The 18609-nt window shown below is 35.8% G+C and overlaps 1 protein-coding gene across 1 annotated transcript; it reads right to left on the bottom strand.

Moving 5' to 3' along the window:
- Positions 1 to 5562: 5562 nt before the first annotated feature.
- On the bottom strand, positions 5563 to 7564 carry LOC104119184 (protein DETOXIFICATION 49-like). The gene has a single exon (XM_009630622.4). The coding sequence runs from the start codon at positions 7322 to 7324 to the stop codon at positions 5771 to 5773; it is 1554 nt and encodes a 517-aa protein (XP_009628917.1). The 5' UTR covers positions 7325 to 7564; the 3' UTR covers positions 5563 to 5770.
- Between the last annotated feature and the right edge of the window lie 11045 nt (positions 7565 to 18609).

Raw genomic sequence — 18609 nt, forward strand, 5'->3', positions numbered from 1 at the left:
CTAGTCCGGACTCATTCCGGGAAGTTCTATTTTAGGAGTAAAGTGTTCGCTACCAAAGCCGATTCCAATCTTAGGGCTCGAACTCGAGACCTTTTATTATAGACTTAGAGGGATGATAACTTCTTTTTGTATAATATCTAATGGTGGAATAATTTTATTATTTTAAGGAATCATGCCTCTAATTTAAGGAAGAGTCTTATTATATTGTAGCCTCTCTATGCCAACTAGAGTCTAGAAATATAAACTTTGTATCATCTCTAATATTTAATTATTTATCTAGGTAGAAAAGGAAAAAAAATATAAATAAGGTATTCCTTGTAGTTAGGTAGGGAGCATGTTTTATGACAATAGAGGTACCTATTTTGTATTTAAATTTTAATTACAACGGTAGAACCAGGGGACGGTTAACTAGTCAAAGGTGAAAAGACAACCAGCTATCACATATTCACATTATCCTCGTCCAATGTATATTTTCCACCTTTCTCGAAAATAATAGCCGAAAAATATCTATTTTATGTATAAGTGTGTGTTATATACCTACAATGAATATATTTTATATATTTTTTTGGTAGCGAATGCAATTATTTTCGGTTGACCGACCAATTTTGTGTTTTGCTCATTCTCCTCTCCTCTACCCATATTCGCTTAAAGAATTGCGGCATCATTCTTTTTTTTTTTCATCTAACGTCGAGTATTTGGTTTGGGGTCCAATTTATTCAGACTCACACCGGGGAGTTTCACACTTTGGGGGTAAAACATTCTCTACCAAAGACGACTCCATTCTTAGGACTCGAACTCAATCTTTCGATTAAGGATGAAGTAGTACTTATCAATCTACCGTTACCTTTAGTGGTGTGGCTTCAAATCATGCTTGAGTAACTGTACCAACTTCATTAATAAATCGATGGAATTTTTTAGTTTTTAAGTATGTGAAATTACATTGACTTACAGATAGGTATTGTTTTATTGTTTGACATTTTCTGGTTTTTCAAGATTGCATTTATCAAATAATATTGCATCAATTCATCACCTATGGTCAATGTCCCATATCATTTTGATACTAGGAGCGGATTTAGAGGGTTAGTTACGGTTCACATGAATCTAAAACTTTTACTCAAACGTAACCTTGTATATATATTAATTAAAAAATCTATTATTCGATCGCAAACCCGATTGTTATTATAGATATACTAATATATTTTAACTTATAAACTTCAAATCTTGGACCGTCTCTAATTATAATTTCCTTATAAGCCATTTCTCTATTTAGTTTAAAACAAGTACAACCAGACCTCTCTATAACAACATCGATTTATAACAGTCATTCACTATAAAAGTCAATTTTTTTTATAAAATTAATTTTTATATTATATTATAATACATATTCTATATAACAGTACTAATTTGCTATAACAATCAAAAATATGAGAACAAATTAATTCGTTACTGACTGTATCGGCGTTTAAAAAAGTTATACTGAAACTGTCAAATAACATCACATCAAAGATATATGTTGGAGCACAAAGTTAAGCCTTTTGACAATGAAGTATATATTTTTTTCTGGTCAACAAATTAAGGTAATCCATTAATAGATCAAGATTACAAGTCATTAACAATAATGCGCACCATTATAATTAGGATTATACATGCACCTATATATCAACTTTGACATAGATTTCTATGAAGTATCGTATTTTTCTACTCTTTTCACACTTATTAAGGTAGCCACATATATCCACTTTCATGCAAAAAATATATATAAAAAAGAACAACGTGCAACATGGCTGCCATAAATTTATATGTTTGCACAGCATGTATATTGTGATTATTATCTGATATGATCGACTTTGTATTTATTACACAATAAACATTTGTGTTTTCTGTATAGTTTAGAATTAAGTTCTAAGCATTAATATACATGCAAAATACGGACCTAGAATTTGAAGGTAGTGAAGCACATGAGCGAACCGTTCAATTAGTGCTCTATAGTACTTTTGACCTTATATATTCAGAATTTTTGTCGAAATTAACGGGGTTCGGTGACGCTCTTTCTCCAAGCATAGTCCGCTTTGTACACAATCATATCACATATAAAATAATTATAAATAAATTTTCATGATAAGCATTAATCGATAACTTGGTAAGAATGATAACTAACCTATTATTATAAGTTGTAATTACATGGATATCACTTTTTTGTATTGTCAATGTATATACAGATATAAGTTTAACGATAAAAAGAAGAGTTTACGTTCTATGTAATTGACGGTGTGAAAATATATTTACGCAATCAAATCACTTACAATAAGTTAGTTACAAGAAAATTATGTGCTAATAATTAGTATTTGGTAACTTGAGTAACATAATAACTAACCTGCTAATACAACAAAAATACTAATTGCTGACTAAAACAACTTAATTCTTCAACTATCCATCGGTTTTACTTTCTCATTCTTATGTCCTACAAACAGTTTATGCTTTCACAAAACGAATATACAATTATTTCTATTTAACAATTATAACGATGTGCACATCACTTAATTCGCGATTGAAGATAATGGATAAGTCCATGTGTTTTTAAAAAGCATTTTTTCTGTTTTTAGGAAAATAAAATATATTTAAGCTACTTTTAAACATAACAACAACGAATGATAATTTTGATCAGCAATGACGCTAGCTATGATTTCGTTAGCATTTTTCATTCACTTATACTATAATTTATACAATTCCACAAAATCTAAAGATAATGTTTTTTAAAGAACTTAATCCTACCAATTATATGTGCTATTTCAAGAGAAGGAAAACCAAATCAAATCTTCAACACAAACAAAAATTTCTGTTCAAAGAAAACAGAATGACAAAATATTAAAGGGCGCTACTAAGAAAATAGGAATTAGCGACGGACAAATTTTTGTAGATAAACAGCAAAATCCGTCGCTAATTCTACTTAGCGACAGATTATCAAAAAATTATTAGCTACGAGGGATTTAGTAATAGATTAGCGACGGAGTTCGTAACTAATCCTAGTTTTTTTTTTGTAGTGCCGTGGATCTAACTTTTCATTTACCACTAGTAACTGTCGGGTAAAATTAAAAAAATAGCCAGATTTACAAGTGGTAATTGAAAAATAGCCACAATTTCAAAAGTAATCGAAATTTAGCCACTTTTCATGTAAAGATAAATCTGAACGAAAATACTGTTCAAAATTTGGAAAATATTCCAGCATAATATACTGGAGTTCGAATTTCTTACATGTGAACTTCCAGCGTAATATACTGGAGCTCCAGTATATTATGCTGGAACTCCATTATATTATGGAGTTCCAGTATAAATATACTGGAACTCCATCATAAAATATTGGAGTTCCAGCATAATATACAGGTCCCGCATAATATGTTGAAAGTTCATATACATATGCTCCAATCTCTAGTATATTATGCTGGAACTTTCCGTGTGCTAAACTTTGAGCATAATATGCTGAAAGTTCATACACAGGTGCACCAATCTCCAGTATATTAGGCTGGAACTTTTCGTGTTGCAGCAAAATAGTGGCTATTTTTCAATGACTTTGCAAACGCTAGCTATTTTTTAATTACCAGTTTAAAAACTGGCTAGCCCGTGCTATTTGCTACAAAATTCATGAAGTATAGTCTGTTGCAAATTCGGATATAGGAGAAGGTTAATTAGAGTAAATGGTTAATACAAAAGATTACCGAAGGAAATAGCACAAGACTATATATATACACACACATAAGCGAATTCAGAATTTAAATTTGATAAATTTGATCTTTAAATTTTTATTTATTAAATTTATGGCACTTTTGAAATTATTTCGAAATTTAATATTTTATTAAAAGGTGGAGTTTCTTTAGTTTTGTTTGAAAAACAATTGTTTTGACTTTAGAAAAGTCAATTGTCTAGTTTATGACTATATTGGAACAAGGTGGTAATCAATTAATGGCAGTAGATTAAGTCATTACAACGACATATTAAGCTGATGGATTTTGAAGTTTATAAACTAAAAGTATAAAATATATTTTCAATTTGTCAAACAATTTGAGATCTTTTTTTAGAATATGAGGCATAAGAATTGGAAAATTTAGAAAGATTATTCAACCTTTGCACCCGCCGGCTACGTAACCAAGCAAATGACCATATTGTTCTATTCTTTCAATTTTGTCTTCGTTAAAAGTATGTTGTTTTTCTTCTTTTTGAATGGTCTAAGTTATGGCCTCATGTGCTCTAATTTGGATTTTTGGCTTCTTTAGTTTACCTGAATTTGGCATTTTATACGACTCCCATAAATGGAAAGGATATGGTCCCTCACCTAACCAACACCACCACATATATATTGTAAAGAAAAAAGAAATAAAAAAAGAGAAAACACCAGCAACGTAGGAAGAGGAGTCTTGGCGGACTAGTAAAATTGTTGTCTTGTGATCAGGAGATCACGAGTTTGAGCTGTAGAAACAACTTCTTGTAAAAATGCAGGGTAAAACTACGTACAATAGACCCTTGTCATGATTCGGCCCTCCCGGCGGGGCATAGCGGGAGTTTAGTGCATCGGGTTGTCCAATCTACCACCGTAAAATTCTTAACCAAAGATTTCGAGTTCAGACTTGATATGAAGAACCTCTAGGTGATAGAGCTTTATATCATTTAGTCAGCCTACCCTTTGCATATCTGAATTAGTCGAGCTCGTGACATTAACAACTAGTTTGGATAGTTGTTACACATCGTTTCGTAACGTATTGTATTGTATTGTATTGTATCGTTTGTCGTTATTTCATGGTATCATGCGCTAGCAATATGAAGAATAAATTTGCAATATTATAAAGAAAAATTATGCTATGGGGTAAATTTATTATATAAAAAAGGTATGGTAAATGATAAAATAAAATAATTTAATAATAGTGAAGGGTGAGATGAGAGAAAAAAGATAAAATAACGACGCAACCACACCAAATCGGTCGTTACATAAAGTGACACATTTCATCGTTACGTAACAATAGATATAACGATCGATACAATAAAATTTAAGTAACAATCAAAACAAACATCGTATTTAAAGTAACAATACGATACAATACAATACGTAACGACCATCCAAACAAGCGGTAAGATACCATATGATTAAATCGAAAAAAAGTAATAACAAATATTTTATTACCACCAACACAAACAAGTCGTCCCGATTACACAACATCTACGTAACAGCACTAAAAATAAATATTAGATTTTAGAAATTAGAGTATCGATTACAAGTCAAGGGACCAAAATTGAAAGAGCAAAAGGAGGCCAAAAAAGTAAAGATTTGACTTCAGAAGTCAAACATTTCATTTCTGTTTGAAAAGGAGGGAACATTAAAACCATGCTAATCAACTAATAAAATATATAGACAACACAAGAGTTTAGCACAAAACATTCCTGCTTCCACAATTAATTATATCACAAAAATTCAAGAGAACAATGCAGATTTTGATTTACAAACACAAAAATTGTAATTACATGAAAACAAGAAAAATATAATCTCTATTAACTCTTTCTGTCTGTGTGTTTATATCAAGCTATGTTGCTCGTACTCTCCAGAAATGTTGTCGCACTCCTATCCGATCCTCCAAAAATATACTATTATTAGATGATCTGGCACACATCCCGTGACATTTTTGAAGAGTCTGAGCAACATAGATATCAAGAACAATAACCGGTATACAAAATAATAATAAAAAAAGATGAAAGAATAATCCAAGAATTGATCAATTTAGAAAAATCAAACATTTAAACTTCCATCAAGCTTCTGATAATACTCTAATGAATCAAAAGAACATTCTGCAGTTTCTTCATCAATAATAAACTTCTCTTCCTCTTCATTTTCTTCACCAAAATCTCCTTGTATATTTGCAGTTAACTCTTTTGCTCTTTTAGCTTGATCTTCCCAATTTGTTCTTGCCAAAATAATCAACAACATTGTCACTGCACAAGAAGCTTGAGCAGCTAATAATCCAATCCAAAGTCCCTTAAAATCGTAACCCCGAAAAAATCCTAAATAAATAGCCACTGGCATTCCAACAAGATAAAAACAACCAAGATTAATATTAGCACCCAATTTAGGTCTAGCTGTTCCTCTTAATACACCACAACCTGTTGTTTGTGGACAATTTCCAAGCTCACATAATCCAATTATAGGCAAAATTATCGACGTTAACGCGATAATTTCTTGATCTTGAGTGTACATACTTGCCCAAATATTCCTCACTAGTATAGCAAATGACAATGCCAATAGTCCAAAAATGAAACTATAGCATAGTCCAATAATTGCAGCTAATTTTGCTTGATTAGGCCTATTAGCTCCAAGTTCATTTCCAACTCTTGTTGATACACCAACACTCAAAGAAGAAGGGAAAATGTATATCAAAGATGTTGTTTGAATCAAAATTCCCATTGATGCAACATTTGCCTTAGGATTTAACAATAATCCACACAACAAAATCATAATTTCATACCACCACCATTCTAAACAAACACTAATACAACTTGGAATGGATAAATTTAAAAGTGTTTTCCACCCTTTAAAACACTCTTTAGAAATGGCGCTCCATGTTTTCTTATGTACCCCTGACACTATAATGTACGCAATTAATGACCCCACAAGATTGAAATTTGTCCAAACCCCACTTAAAGCAACACCCTTAATACCAAGATTAAGGACTATAACAAGAAAATAGTTGATTGGAATATGAACAAGAATCGCGAGGGCAGCACAATACGTTAGAGGCATTATTATCGATTGAGAACGAAGATAAATCCTCAACGGATGTAAAAACGAGAGAGCAAAAAGATCAGGAATCGAGTAAATAATGTAACTTTGTGCTTGTGTGGCTATATCATGATCTTGGCCACAAAATACCAATATTTGTTTCATATTACACCACAAGAATGAAATGGGAATTGATACCAAAAGAAGAAGAAGAATTGTCCTTTGTAAACTAAGGCCAAGAATCTTGAACCTTTTAGCACCAAATGCTTGTCCACAAATTGGTTCCATTCCCATGGCTAAACCAGAAAGGATTGAATAACCGGTTATATTTGCAAAACCAATCGCAAGCGAGCCACCAGCTAAAGAAAGTTCCCCTAAACGACCAAGAAATAGCATTGAGATCATTGAACGAGAGTAGAGAAGTAAGCCTATGAAAATCATGGGAAGTGCAATATTGGCCATGGATTTTGTTTCAGAAATGGCCAAAAACAGAGTATGTTGCTCTGTTTTGCTCTGTTCATTTTGGTTTTCTAATCTTGGAATTTCAGAAACCAATGGAGTCAGCATCTTTGATTTTTGATTATGAATTTCAGAAATTTGTTTTTTGTATGTATGAATTTTGAGACACAAAAAATGTAACAGAAAGTTGTGGGCAAGAAAAGGGAGAGAGGGTTTTAGGAGTAACGGTTTGGTATGGGTTTTATAAGCGCGGGGAATATTGAAATATTTAGTGAATTTGTTTTGCTTTTTTTATTTTTTATTTGTTGACTTGTTGCAACATAGCTAGGAAATTAATAAAAAGAAAAATGTGGGTACTTTTCCTATAAAATGTCGTTTTCACAACCAACCATCTAGGTTAGTATTTGGGTTGCATTACAAACAGCAAAACAAGCAGAAGAGCTCGGATTTTTATCAAGGAGATTAAAAAAAATTAAATATACGGAGAAACAAAAAGATTCGCAATATAAAAGGAGGTACAGATGAATCCACCTCCGCCACGAAGCAAAACCTATGAAAAATATGGAAATGAAGATGATGATTAAGACTATAGAGGAATGTGTGAGATATATATCACATGTCGGGTATATATAGGTATGAGGCTTGTCCATTTTGTTAAGTTTTTGAGTTGGATCTCCAAGTTATTTTTAACATGGTAATAGAGCCATCTTTTAGTAAGTCAAATTATTATATTTCTGATTGTAGCAGCGTTGAATGAACGGTAAATTTAAAATCAAATCCGGTAATTTTAAAGGTGATTCCAATATTAGATTTTGAAGAATCGTCGGCTTTATGGTGACCTATTCAAAAGAACCTGATTGCTATGATTTTGATTATCTAACAACTTATTTGGATTGTTGTTACATGTCGTTTCGTAATATATCGTATTGTATTGTACTGCATTGTATTGAATATATTATATCATTTGTCGTCATTTTATAATGTCACGCACCAACAATATGAAGAATAAACTTGCAATATTATTAAGAAAAAATATGATACATATTAGAATTATTATATAAAAAAGTAGGGTAAATGATAATATATGATTATTTAATAATAAGAAAAAGCAAGCTGAGAAAAAAAAAGGTAATGATGCCACAACACCAAATCCTTCGTTCCATAAAGTGACACTTTTCGTCATTAACCACTCTTGCTCGCTACTTGCCCGCTTGTCGTTCGTTACTACTTTGACTAGCACCCAACTAAGGTCTACTTGTGAAGCCCAACATGTAGTTTATACATATGAGGAGGCGTTGTAGAGATATTTTATATATATATATATATATATATATATATATATATATATATATATATATATATATTCGCATTCGGTGTTTACATTAACCTACAATAATTTATTATGGTTAAATTATAAATTAAAGTAAAAATATATTTATTAATTGACTGTGGTTTAGTAATAACAATGTATGTTAAGTTGAAGTCAGAAGTGGAACCACGATTTGAATCTTATGAGTTTGGGATTCTAATCTTTTAATTAGTTAGTAGATTTTAAATTAATATTTTGTTCATTGAAAAAATATAGGATTCGAACCAAAGTTAATGAATTCTGCCGAACTCGTAAACAACACGCTGGCTTCACCCCAGATTGAAAACATGTGTCAATCAAGATATGTGTTATGTATTTTGGATCGGTGTTAACACCATTTAATGAGATTTATAATTAACGACATTTAATAAGATTTATAAATGTTTTAACTCCCTGAAAATGTCAAGTCAAGAAGAGAAGAAACTGAATGTTTCCCCTTGAGACTAGTGCGTGTTAATTAGTTTTTTAATCTCCTAGTGCATGTTAATTAATTAGTTTTTCTTTTAATCTCGGGGGATAAGTAATGTTTAGATTCTAATTAAATTGTGTATTGTGTAAGCATGGATAACGTTTACTTAGGGTAAAGGACCAATATGGGTCGACTAAAACCAATAAAAAAATGTTGGACGGTTAATTAGTGGCCTCATTAGATGAAAATTAATGGATTTGACTGTGAAAAGATATCACCTAAGGTGTGGAAATGACTATCAAGTAGCCATTTTTAAGTATATTGTTTAAAACATATCCAATATATTTAAATATTAGAAATTTTAGGACATGACGTGATAAAATTTAAACCTCAAAGTTTAAACTTCAGAAAATCGTGTTTTAAAGTTCAAAAATTATATCCAAAAATTCGAATCTTATGTCTTAAATTTTAAATTAGCAGCTCAAAAGTTTAGGATACTTAGTCCTGAATTTCAAATTAACAGCTCAAAAATTTAGGACACTAAGTCCTGAATTTCAAATTAACAACTAAAACATTCAGGATACTTAGTCCTAAGGTTTGAGTGAATTAGTTAATTCTTAAATATATTGTAAATTATGGATATATTTTAAACAACATATTTAAAAGTAGCTACCGGTGTATTTCGCCTGGTTGTGTTACTTAGGGTGATAAGTACCAGTCTTCCTTAATCAATGTCTCGAGTTTGATCCCGAAAATAAAATATTTTTTTGTAGGAAGCACTTTACCTCTAAATTTAGACTTACATGTGCCAATGCGGATTTGTCAGACCTCAAAACGGATACCAAATAACTATTGGAAAAGGCATTTCACTTTCAAGCCTATTTCATCCCATAAGACGTGTTCTTCTTCTTCTTATCCACATATTACCACAAAACTTGCCTTTTTAGTGTTAAAATGTGTGAATATTGCCACTATCAGTTGGTACCCTCCCGAGCAGATCATTTTATCGCTATATTTGTTTATTTCAAAAGTAAGTGGACACTAGTTGAGTAGTAGTGGCTAGTTGAAAGATTCAAGTGTTTGAAATTAGTTCAACTAATGGCTGCGTTTGCTTCAAAATTTGGAACATGGTTTTTGCAAAACACTTGAAACATCCTGCATATGGCGATAACCAGGTGCTAGGACGCCCAGAGTCGGTATAAGTGTCGAACATGACGTTTGCTTGATGGACTTGGTAAAGAAATAAAGTTACGTCCTTGCTATCAACTATAACTTTTGAAATAATAGTAAACACTTGATTTTGACAAGTGGTGTAAGAGTTAAGATCATGGTTCGAGTCTCGGATCAACATGCTATGTGTGACAAATGTTGGGAGGGGGGAGTTATTGGGTAATGCCGTCATCCTGTCGATGGAGAGGACCAGGAGCTGGGATTGATAGGTTGAAGTCGTGGTCGATCATGTCTCTTGCTTGATAGATTTGGTTAAGAAATAAAGTTATTACATGTGGCACGTGTCAGGATGAATGGGGTTATTGGGTAATGCCAATAGCTCATGGTTAAGGCCACGTGACCCAAAATGTCATCTTTAAATTTAATAATTATTTATGTATTTTGAGACCTCAAATAGCACCATTCAACTTTCATCGACTTGCGTGCGCAGTCCGTAAATTTTTTCGGAAAGGTTTTATGTGAAAAATTGATTAAAATATAAAATAGAGTTTTAAAACTCAATTGGGTTGACTTTCTTCAATATTTTGAGCAAACGAACCTGGATCAGTGTTTTGACAGTTTCGGTAGGTCCGTATCGTGATCCGAGACTTGGGCGTATGCCCGGAATCGAATTCGGAGATCCCTGACTCGAGTTATCGCATGTTGTCGAAAGTTTTAAGTTTAAAGGTTTAATGACTTAAGAGATTTGACTAATGTTTGACTTTGTTGATAGCGGGTCCGTATTTTAGTTTCGAAATCCAGTATAGTTCTATTACTATATTTATGATTTGTCTGCCAAATTTGGTGAGAAACGGAGCTGGTTTGATGTGATTCAGACGTCCGCTTGTTAAAATAGAAGTTCTAAAGTTTTATTGAAAATTTTATTTGATTTGGAGTTTGATTCGTAGTTTTAGGCGTTATTTTGGTATTTTAATCGCGCGACCAAGTTCGTCATGTTTGGTTTGGAGCCTCGAGGGCTCGGGTGTATTTCAGATAGGCTACGGGTGGTTTGGAACTTAGAAAATCTGGTTTTTTCTTAGCTTCAGCTGTCATCTAGTTTCCTTCTTCGCGTTCGCAAAGGCACTCTCGCAAACGGGAACAATGAACTGGTTTGGGTAGGATTTTACCCTACGCGAACGCAAAGGGCTGTACGCAAACGCGAAATGGAGGGGGGGCTGCCCTTCGCGAACGCGTAGCTTTGTGGACCTGGGGGAGGGGAAACCGATCAATGCTCTTCGCGAACGCGGTACAAGGCTCGTGAACACATAGGCTGGTGGGTGTAAGCCTTCGCGAACGCGAAGGGTATCTCTGAACGCATAGGCTATTTGAGTCGCTACATCGCGAATGCGAAGAAGGCCTCACGCCCAGTGATTAAAACAGATCAAAACGGGATTTTTTCTATTTTTCACAAACCCTCCATTAGAACTCGGTTTAGGGGCGATTTCAAAGGAGTTTTTCACAATTTCGAATTGGATAAGTGTTCTTTATCATATAGTGATTATATTTCATAAATCCATATCTATATTCATCATTTATTTTGGATTTAGATGGAAGAAATTGGGGGTTTTTATAAAATCTTCCAAAATATAAAATGAAGATTTGAAAGCCAATCCAATGTCGGAATTCGATAATTTTTGTATGGTTGAACTCGTATCGGAACGAGTGTTCGATTTTCATGAGTTTTTTCGGGATTCAAGATGTAGGTCCCACTATTGATTTTTAAAATGAATTTTAGATTTTAATCCGAAAAATTAGTAAATTCATATGGAATCAATTCTTATGATTTGTATTGAGTATATTGAATTGTTTATGACTAGATTTGAGGATTTCGGACACGAATTCACGAGGGAAAAGTTTATTGAAATTTTGAAAGCGAGGTAAGTGTTGTGGTTAACCTTGACTTGAGGGAATAGAACACTTGAATTATTTGTTATATGAATTTCATGTTTAACGATGTATAGGCAAGGTGACGAGTGCCTATACTTTGTCAAATTAATTGTTTGCATAATTATTTAAAAATTAAAAATTATTTTAAGACACAAATTAATTATTATAATAATTATTTCTCTCATATTCCTTATCAAATATAAATTCTTGGATTCATGCAATAATTGTTACATGCTTATTTGATTTATGTGTCTTAATTGCTACTTGACATTTAGCATATTAAATATTAAATTGCATATTTTCTCTCTGATTTTTTCACAATTAATTGCTACTTGTCATTACATGTTTCTTGAATAAATTATAATCATTGTATGCTTTGTTGCCTAATAAATACTTATTGAATGTGGTATTTATTGGAGTATTTTTATTATAATTAAGAGTTGTTAATTTATATTGTTGGAACGGGTTGCACGCCGCAACAAAAATGAAAAGGAATATATTGGGGGATCGGGTTGCACGCCATAACAGATTATATTTTAAGTTTATATTGTTGGAGCGGGTTGCACGCCGCAACAGAAATTTATTGAAGAATTATATTGTTGGAGCGGGCTGCACACCGCAACAGAAATTGATTAAAATAATAATTGGTTATGACTGTCGAGTAATGATAATTGGTTATGACTGCCAAGTTGGCTTCAACTGTTGAAATGAGTTACCTGTTTTATTTCTATTATTGTTGTTATTACTGTTATTGCGTACAAGTTATTGTAAGTTACCTGCCTTAGCCTCGTCACTACTTCGTCGAGGTCAGGCTCGGCACTTACAGAGTACATGGGGTCGGTTGTACTCATACTATACTCTAGACTTCTTGTGCAGATTTTGGAGTTGGTCCTAGCGGCGTACTATAGACTTGCTCGAATTTCAGCTACCTAGAGGAGACTTGAGGTATAAGTGCACAACGTCCGCAGTTCTGAAGTCCCCTTCTACTTTATTTTAGCGGTGTGCTTTCTTTCCGATAGCTTTATTTTATTTCGGACCCTTGTTTGTATTATTCTAGAAGCTCGTGCACTTGTGACTCCAGTTATGGGATGATATTTATACATCGCTATTATTAAGGATTATTCACTTTATTTCAGATTTTGTTTCCGTATTTGTTCCTTTGTTATTAATTAATTTACAAATTGTTTAAAAATGGCTAATATTATTCTAATGTTGGGTTGCCTAACAAGTGAAATGTTAGGCGCCATCACGACCCCGAAGGTGGGAATTCCAGGCCGTGATAGTTGGTATCAGAGCATTAGGTTACTTAGGTCTCATGAGTCACGAGAAAGCTTAGTAGAGTCTGAAGGATCGGCACAGAGACGTCTGTACTTATCTTTCAGAGGCTATGAAGTTTAGGAATAATGTCACTTCTTTCTTATTGTTTCGTGTGATCTTATTCTATCATCGATGATTGAATCATTCTATTCTCATTCTCTGACAGATGGTGAGGGCCGTAATACATCTACCGATGGACAGGGACTAAAGCCCCCGGTGGCAACTATGACTAAGGGTAAAGGTTGAGGACGAGGCCGAGGTCGAGATCGCGCTAGAGGCAGAGGCAGAGGCAGAGCACAGTTTAGAGCTAGAGCAACATCACCTATTGTAGAACCTGAGGTGGATTTGGAAGTAGAGTTTCCAGCTCAGACCGTACCTCTTATACTAGTCCAGGTCCTGGAAGGATTCATAGCTGCTGTAGTACTTCAGGACGCTCTAGTCCATTTGGTGAGCCTTATGGAGGGGGTGGCCCAGAATGGTACATTTCCAGTGGCACCAGCCGTCTCACAGGCTTGGGGAGGAGCACAAACTCCCACTACTACCGCTCCGGAGCAGATGGCTCCCTAGTATCATGCTCCAGCAGCCCCGCTAGTTGGGGTAGTTTAGCCAGTTATTGTGGCGCGGGCCGGTGATAGGCCCACCATGTCTTCTGAGGCCTTACTGAGACCGGATAAGTTTACTAAGCTCTTTTTAGTTCACTTCAATGGTATACCTTCTGAGGACCCACAGGATTACGCTGCCATGAGGTATTGCGGAACATGGGTATAGTTGAGACCAATGTGGTCGATTTTGCTGTATTTCAGATGACGGGTTCCGTCAAGAGGTGGTGGAGAGATTATACACTGACCAGACTAGTTGGATCTCCTACATTGACCTGGGAGCAGTTCTCATGGCTATTTCCAGAGAAGTTCCTCCCTATCATATTGAGATAGGATTACCGCAAGCAATTTGAGCGTCTACAATATGGCAGTATGACTGTTACTCAGTATGAGACTCATTTTATGTATTTAGTCTGTCATGTTCTCATTTTACTACCTACGGAGCGAGAGTGAGTGAGGAGGTTTATTGAGGGACTCACTCACCCTATCAGGATTCAGATGGCCAATGAGACCGAAAGTGAGATTTTATTTCAGGCAGCTGCTAATGTTGCAAGGAGGATCGAGATGGTTCTTGCACAAGAGAGATGGCAGGGGTATGATAAGAGGCCTCGTCAGTTTGGTGGGTTTAGTGGTGCCTCATCTTGAGGCAGGGTAATTTTGGTAGTGGCCATCTTCTCAGGCCGTTTTATTTAGCGCTCCAGGCATCCCACAATGCTTTAGGTGGTCACGGCCCTTACGTGTCTCATTCCGACAAGCTAGCTTATAGTGCACCACCAGCTCCTATTAATGCACCTCCGATCCGGAGTCATCAGAGTGGTTATCTAGGTCGACATGGCCAGTTCCAAGGTCAACAGTCACAACAGCCGAAGATCTGTTATACTTGTGGTGATTCGAGACACATTGCTAGATTTTTCCCTCGGGCATCGGGCAGTTCGCAGCAGCAGGGTTCCCGTGCTATGATTCCAGCACCAGATGTTCCGCCACCCGCCCAACCAGCTAGGTGTAACGACCCGGCTGGTCGTTTTGAATATTGTAACCCCGTTCCCCCATTTATTGCTAACTTTATGCCTTGTAATTTATTTATGACGTATTGAGTTAGTTGGTTTGGGTCCTGAAGGAATTCGGAATGAAATGAGACACTTAGTCTCATAATTGAAAATTTTAAGTTAGAAAAGTGGACCAGATATGGACCTATGTGTAAATGACCTCAGATTTGAATTTTGATGATTCCAATAGCTCTGTATGGTGATTTTAGACTTAGGAGCGTGTCCGAAAAAATATCTAGAGGTCCGTAGAGGAAGTAGGCTTGAAATGCCGAAAGTTGAAATTTTGAAAAGTGTGACCGGGGGTTGACTTTTTGATATCGGGGTTGAAATTCGATTCTGAAAATTTTAATAGGTCTGTTATATCATTTATGACTGGTGAGAAAAATTTGAGGTCAATCGGATATGATTTGGTAGGTTTCAGCGTTGTTTGTAGAAATGGAAAGTTTCAAAGTTCAATAGGCTTGAATTGAGGCGTAATTCATGGTTTTAGCATTGTTTGAGGTGATTTGAGGATTCGACTACTTGTTGGTTTATTTGGTTGAGGTTCCGAGGGTCTCAGGTGAGTTTCGGATGGTTAACATATCAAAAATTGAACTACAACAGCTACTGTAATTTCCTTCTGTTGGAAATATCTTCTTCCAGAATCGAGCCTAGAAAGATTGATCCCAGAATCGAGCCTAAATAAATCGAGCGCAGAATAAAGGAAGATCGAGCCCAGGGTCGAGGGCCACGATTGAAGGCAGGGTCGAGAGCCATGATCAAGGGCCAAGATCGAGGACTAGGACCGGGGCCCAGGATCGAGACCCAGGATTGAGGCCAAGGATCGAGGACCTAGATCGAAGGCCAAGATCGAGGCAGTCTGGGCAGAATTATAAAAACAGGGACTTCGTTCCATTCACCATTTTTGACAAATTAGAGCTTGAGGAGAGGCGAATTTTGATATATTTTCAAGGAAAACTTGAGGTAAATCCCTTGTGATCATTCCTACTCCATAATATTGAATTATCATCGAATAATCCGACTAGATTACACGATTTTGAGGTGTAAATCGGAGATTGGAACTTAAAAATTTAGAAATAAGATTTGTAGATTTGAGGGTCGAGTTGAAGTCGGATTTTCGTAAAATTGGTATGGGTAGACTCGTGGTTGAATGGGCTTTCGGATTTTGTAACTTTTGTCGGGTTCAGAGACGTGGGCCTATATTTGAGCTAAATTTTGGAGTTTTATAAAAAAAAATTATTGACTGAAACAAATTATTTGTGACTAGATTCGAGGCATTCGGAGGCCGATTTGCGAGGCAAAGGCATATCAGAGTAAAGAGTTTCACGTTTTGAGGTAAGTAACGGTTTTAAATCTAGTCCTGAGGGTATTAAACCCGGATTTTGGTATCTTGTGATTATTTTGGAGGTGACGCACATGCTAGGTGACGGGCGTGTGGGCGTGCGTCGATAGAATTGTGACTTGGTCCGTCCCAGGAAACTGTAAAGTTGAATAATTTGTTATTAGCTATATGCTCTCTATGTGTTAATAAAAAATGATTGTAAATCATGTTAGAAATCATGCTTAAGCTATGTGATAGTATTGTTGGGACCTAGAGAGGTCGCGTACTTGTTGAATTGCCTACTAAATGTTATATGTACTCAGTCTCAGGTTTTACTTGCACATTTTATCTCAGTCTCTGTTGTTATTATTGATACATCATATCATTGTTGTTTGAGCTGATTTCATGATTATTAAGAGCCCGAGAGACTGGAGGGATTTATGATTGAGTGAGGCCGAGGGCCTGATTGTGAAAAATTGATACTATAGCACATGAGTTGTCCGTCTAGCATGTGAGTTGGCCGTGCAGATTCTTACATTATACTATAGCACGTGAGTTGGTCGTGCAACACGTAAGTTGGCCGTGCGGATCCTTATATTATACTATAGCACGTGAGTTGGCCGTGCGGATCCTTATATTATACTACAGCACGTGAGTTGGCCATGCGGATCCAGATTTTTATATTATGGCACGTGAGTTGTCCGTGCAACACGTGAGTTGTCCGTGCAACATGTGAGTTGTCCGTGCAGATTATAGCGCTTGGGTAGTAGGAACCCCTCCGGAGTCTGTACATCCACAGTGAGCGCGGGTACCCATTGAGAGTGAGTGATGAGGGCTGGGAGCCCAGGGGGTGATGACGGCTGGGAGCCTAGTGAGTGATTGTTTTCCTAAGAGGTTGTACTTGATTTCCATTTATTGTTGCACTTAGTTGCTATCTGTCATTGTTGTGAAATCTCTGAAAGATTGTTGATATACGGATTACATGAACAGGAACTGTATAAAAATTGATTTGACATTAATCTTCTAGATTTGATAGCATGTCTATTCTTTGCTGGAATTACTGAAAATGAACCATAACTGTGTAGCTCGTTACTATCTTCAGTCCTTATTTATTATTGTTTCTTGCTGAGTTAGTTGTACTCATACTACACCCTACACTTCGTGTGCAGATCCAGGTATTCCCGGACATAGCGGTTGTTGATCCTTTCTCGCGGTTGCTTTTCAGGTGATTTTGAGGTAGTTGCCGTGTTCCAGAGTCCTTGTCTCTCCTTCTCTATCTCTTTGTTTACTGTATTTAGTCTCAGACTATTATAGACTATATTTTCCAAACTTGTATTCATATTAGATGCTCATGTACTCAGTGACACCAGGTTTAGGGGAACATTTATATTGTATTTAAATATTATATTTTCAACCTTAAAGAGAAGTTTTTGTTTATTGAGATTATCGGTTTGCCTAGTATCGAGATAGGCGCCATCACGAAAGGTTGGGATTTTTGATCGTGACAAGTTAGTATAAGAGCCTAGGTTACATAGGTCTCACAGTCATAAGCAGGTTTAGTAGAGTCTTGCGGATCGGTACGAAGACGTTTGTACTTACTTTCGAGAGGCTGCAGAACCCTTAAGAAAATTTCACTTTGTTGTATTCTGTCGTGCAAATTTGTTGATTCTGGAAACTAAATTTCTGCTATTCTATTCTCTCATAGATGGTGAGAACATGTACTACCGGATTGGACGGTCAGCCACTAGTTAGGGCCGCGAGAGGCTGGGGCCGTGGTAAATACTGGAGCCGAGGTAGAGGTGTAGCTCGTACCACAGTTGGAATAGCATCTGTAATACCACCAGTTGTTCCAGCACAAGAGCAGATTCCAGATATAGTTGAGCTGATAGGATCAGCTCAGGCACCAGCTGTGCCCATTGAGATTGCAGGCATTCAGGAGACTTTGGCCTAGATATTGGCAGCCTGCATTTGCCTTGCTCAGGTGGTTTCGGCTCAGGCCGCAACTTCCGCTTCTCAGGCTGGGGAAGGTACTCATACCCCCGTTGCTTGTACTCTAGACCAGGTAGTACAGGGACATCAGATACCGGGGGCACTACCAGCCCAGTCGGTTGCAGCTACTCAGGCCCCGGTAGTTCCTGTTATGGAAGATGATGAGCAGAAGAGACTTGAGAGATTTGAAAGGATTCAGCCTCCACCATTTAGAGGTACTGAGTCAAAGGATGCTCCGGATTTCCTG

Source organism: Nicotiana tomentosiformis, chromosome 12 (assembly GCF_000390325.3).
Source record: "Nicotiana tomentosiformis chromosome 12, ASM39032v3, whole genome shotgun sequence".
NCBI classification, from domain to species: domain Eukaryota; kingdom Viridiplantae; phylum Streptophyta; class Magnoliopsida; order Solanales; family Solanaceae; genus Nicotiana; species Nicotiana tomentosiformis.